The following is a 2,500-nucleotide window of genomic DNA, read 5'->3' on the forward strand; positions in this document are numbered from 1 at the left end:
TTATTATTAGCATTATTACCATTATTATTAGTTGTTGTAGTAGTTCTTATTATTTTTGTTGTTATTGTTTATCTTATTACTGCTGCTACTACCACTACTATTATCATTATCATTATCATCTTTATCCTTATTATCATTACTATTATCATTATTATTATTATTATTATTATTATTATTATTATTATTATTATCATTATTATTATTATTATTATTATTATTATTATTATTATTATTATTATTATTATTATTGTTATTATTATTATTATTATTATTATTATTATTATTATTATTGTTATTATTATTACTGTTATTATTATTATTATCATTATTATTATCATTATTATTATCATTATTATTATTATTATTATTATTATTATTATTATTATTATTATTATTATATTAAATATTAATAATAAGCATAGCAGTGGTAGTAACAGTAATAGTTGTCGCAGTAGTGATATTAGCAGTAGTGATAATACAGTAGTGATAGTAGTTGTAGTAGCAGTGGAAGTGGCAGTAGCAGTAGTAAAAATAGAGGTAGGGGCAGCAGCAACAGTAGCAATAGTAGTAGTACTAGTAATAGCAGTAGTAGTAGTAGTAGCAGTAGCAGTAGTATTAGCAGCAGTAGTAGTAGTAATAGTAGTAGCAGCAGCAGCAGTAGCATCAGTAGTAGTAGTAATAGTAGTAGCAGTAGCAGAAGCAGATGTAGTAACAGTAGTAGTAGTATTCCAATTTTCTACAATTTATTGCGATAAAATATGACTATCGGCCAACTCATTGCGAGGACTGCTTAGGAAGCGCTTTTTGCTACATCATAACATTCATTACGAAATCAATCAAATATCTGGAATTATGATGAACAGACGCAGAAATTCATGTTCTCAAGTGTTGGCCTCGTATTCTAAGATTATATCTAGACAACGTAATCAAAGACTGCCATTTGTTACCTGTAATCAAAAAGTTTTTTTTTTTTTCTAACCAATCAAACGCATACCAAACACATCATAAATTACTCAGGTTTACTCAAGTTCCCAAATCAAACCAAATGAAAATAGAAAAAAAGGCCCAATCGAACTAATACACAATAAAAAGATATACATAAATGAACCCATAAACGTAGCACTTTTGAGCTAAGTTTAGCACACCGAGAAAGTTATATCACGGCGAAGGAAAGACGTAACTTTGGCCGGAGAAAAATGTTCGCCGTAACGAGAAACGCCACTCGCCTCTGCCAGGTAAATTTAATAGAATTTAATGGCTTTTAGTATCATAAGGGAAACCATTGGGTTGTGTAGAGGTCTGAATTGAATTGGATATTTGGCAAAATAGAGTGGTTTTTAAGGTGGGTTAATAGGACTCCCCTCTCCTCCTCGCCCCGAAAATTGGGTATGGTTTTTATTTTTAATGGTTTTGGGTACTATTTTATGGTTTATAAGTCTGGTTTTTAATATTTCCAGTGTGATTGGTACTTTCACTTCGGAGGGAAAGTTGTGTGAGAGTCAGTGCTGTTAGTTGGGTGAATTTGTGTTCCATTAGATAACCCTAAAGATGGAAGACGAAATAAAGGCATTTTTATTTAAGATTTCTCATGCTGGTCCTTCAGAGAACAGTTACATTGCGACTGTGATAAATACATTAAATATCATGAGTTAACAGGCCGGTTTTCCTTTCTTCCTGTAAATTGTTGTCTTTTTTTCCCTTTTTATATGTTTTTATCATCATCATCATTAAATTGTATCTCCTTGTAACATCATTCTTGTCTATTTACCCCAATTTTATTATAATTTCTCCTTTTCTTCTTAACTTCGCTTCAAAGCACTTACACAAATTCACCTTTTCAGGCAGCAAGTCGTCGCTTCCAGTCGACGCTGGTGGTTGCCGAGCATGACAACAACGCCCTTACTCCCATAACCCTCAGTGCCATCACAGCAGCTAAGAAGCTAGGAGGTGATGTGTCCTGCCTCGTTGCCGGCCACAACTGCTCGAAGGTAGACTTTTTTGGCGTTATTTTTACTCGTCTTTTCTTGAAATGTAGGATTCGTGATTGCTCATTTAGTTTGAAATAGATATTTGTTGATTTTTTGGAGAAGTGACGGATTAAAAGATAACCGTGCATCTGTAACTGGTCCTGTATTTATTGTTGAAGTTTCTGTGAAGGCCAATAAATCTCCATTACATATATTCTGGTTATATAGGATTTGTAAACCTTTCTAGCAATACATGGTTAAATAGCGAACCAGTGTAAATTCCATCTTTCCAGAATATATATTATATATATAAAATTCTCTTTTTAAAACTATCATTATATTACTACATTTTTTTTGGGGGGCCTGTTGTTGGAGCCCAAGTCGCAGAAGATATGGCAATCATCTAATTATTAAGATCTTATTATTTATCTGTTTTATTGTGTTTCCAGGTGGTTGAAGAGCTAACCAAAGCCAGCGGCATTACCAAGATTCTCGTTGCCGATTCTGATGCTCTTGTAGGTTTCCTTCCTGAA

The 2,500-nt window shown here is 32.4% G+C and overlaps 1 protein-coding gene across 1 annotated transcript in view; it reads left to right on the forward strand.

Annotated features, from left to right (window-relative positions):
- The first annotated feature begins 1,090 nt into the window (after positions 1 to 1,090).
- The window catches only part of LOC125028010 (electron transfer flavoprotein subunit alpha, mitochondrial-like), a 5,907-nt gene continuing 4,497 nt past the window's right edge, over positions 1,091 to 2,500 (forward strand). Inside the window, exons 1-3 of the mRNA XM_047617266.1 lie at positions 1,091 to 1,235; positions 1,842 to 1,988; positions 2,417 to 2,500. The exon at positions 2,417 to 2,500 is cut by the window's right edge and continues 58 nt beyond it. Of these exons, the coding sequence (XP_047473222.1) occupies positions 1,197 to 1,235; positions 1,842 to 1,988; positions 2,417 to 2,500 (270 nt within the window). The 5' untranslated portion in view covers positions 1,091 to 1,196. The remainder of the gene's footprint in view (positions 1,236 to 1,841; positions 1,989 to 2,416) is intronic.

The sequence above is a fragment of the Penaeus chinensis genome, chromosome 8 (assembly GCF_019202785.1).
Source record: "Penaeus chinensis breed Huanghai No. 1 chromosome 8, ASM1920278v2, whole genome shotgun sequence".
Taxonomy (NCBI): domain Eukaryota; kingdom Metazoa; phylum Arthropoda; class Malacostraca; order Decapoda; family Penaeidae; genus Penaeus; species Penaeus chinensis.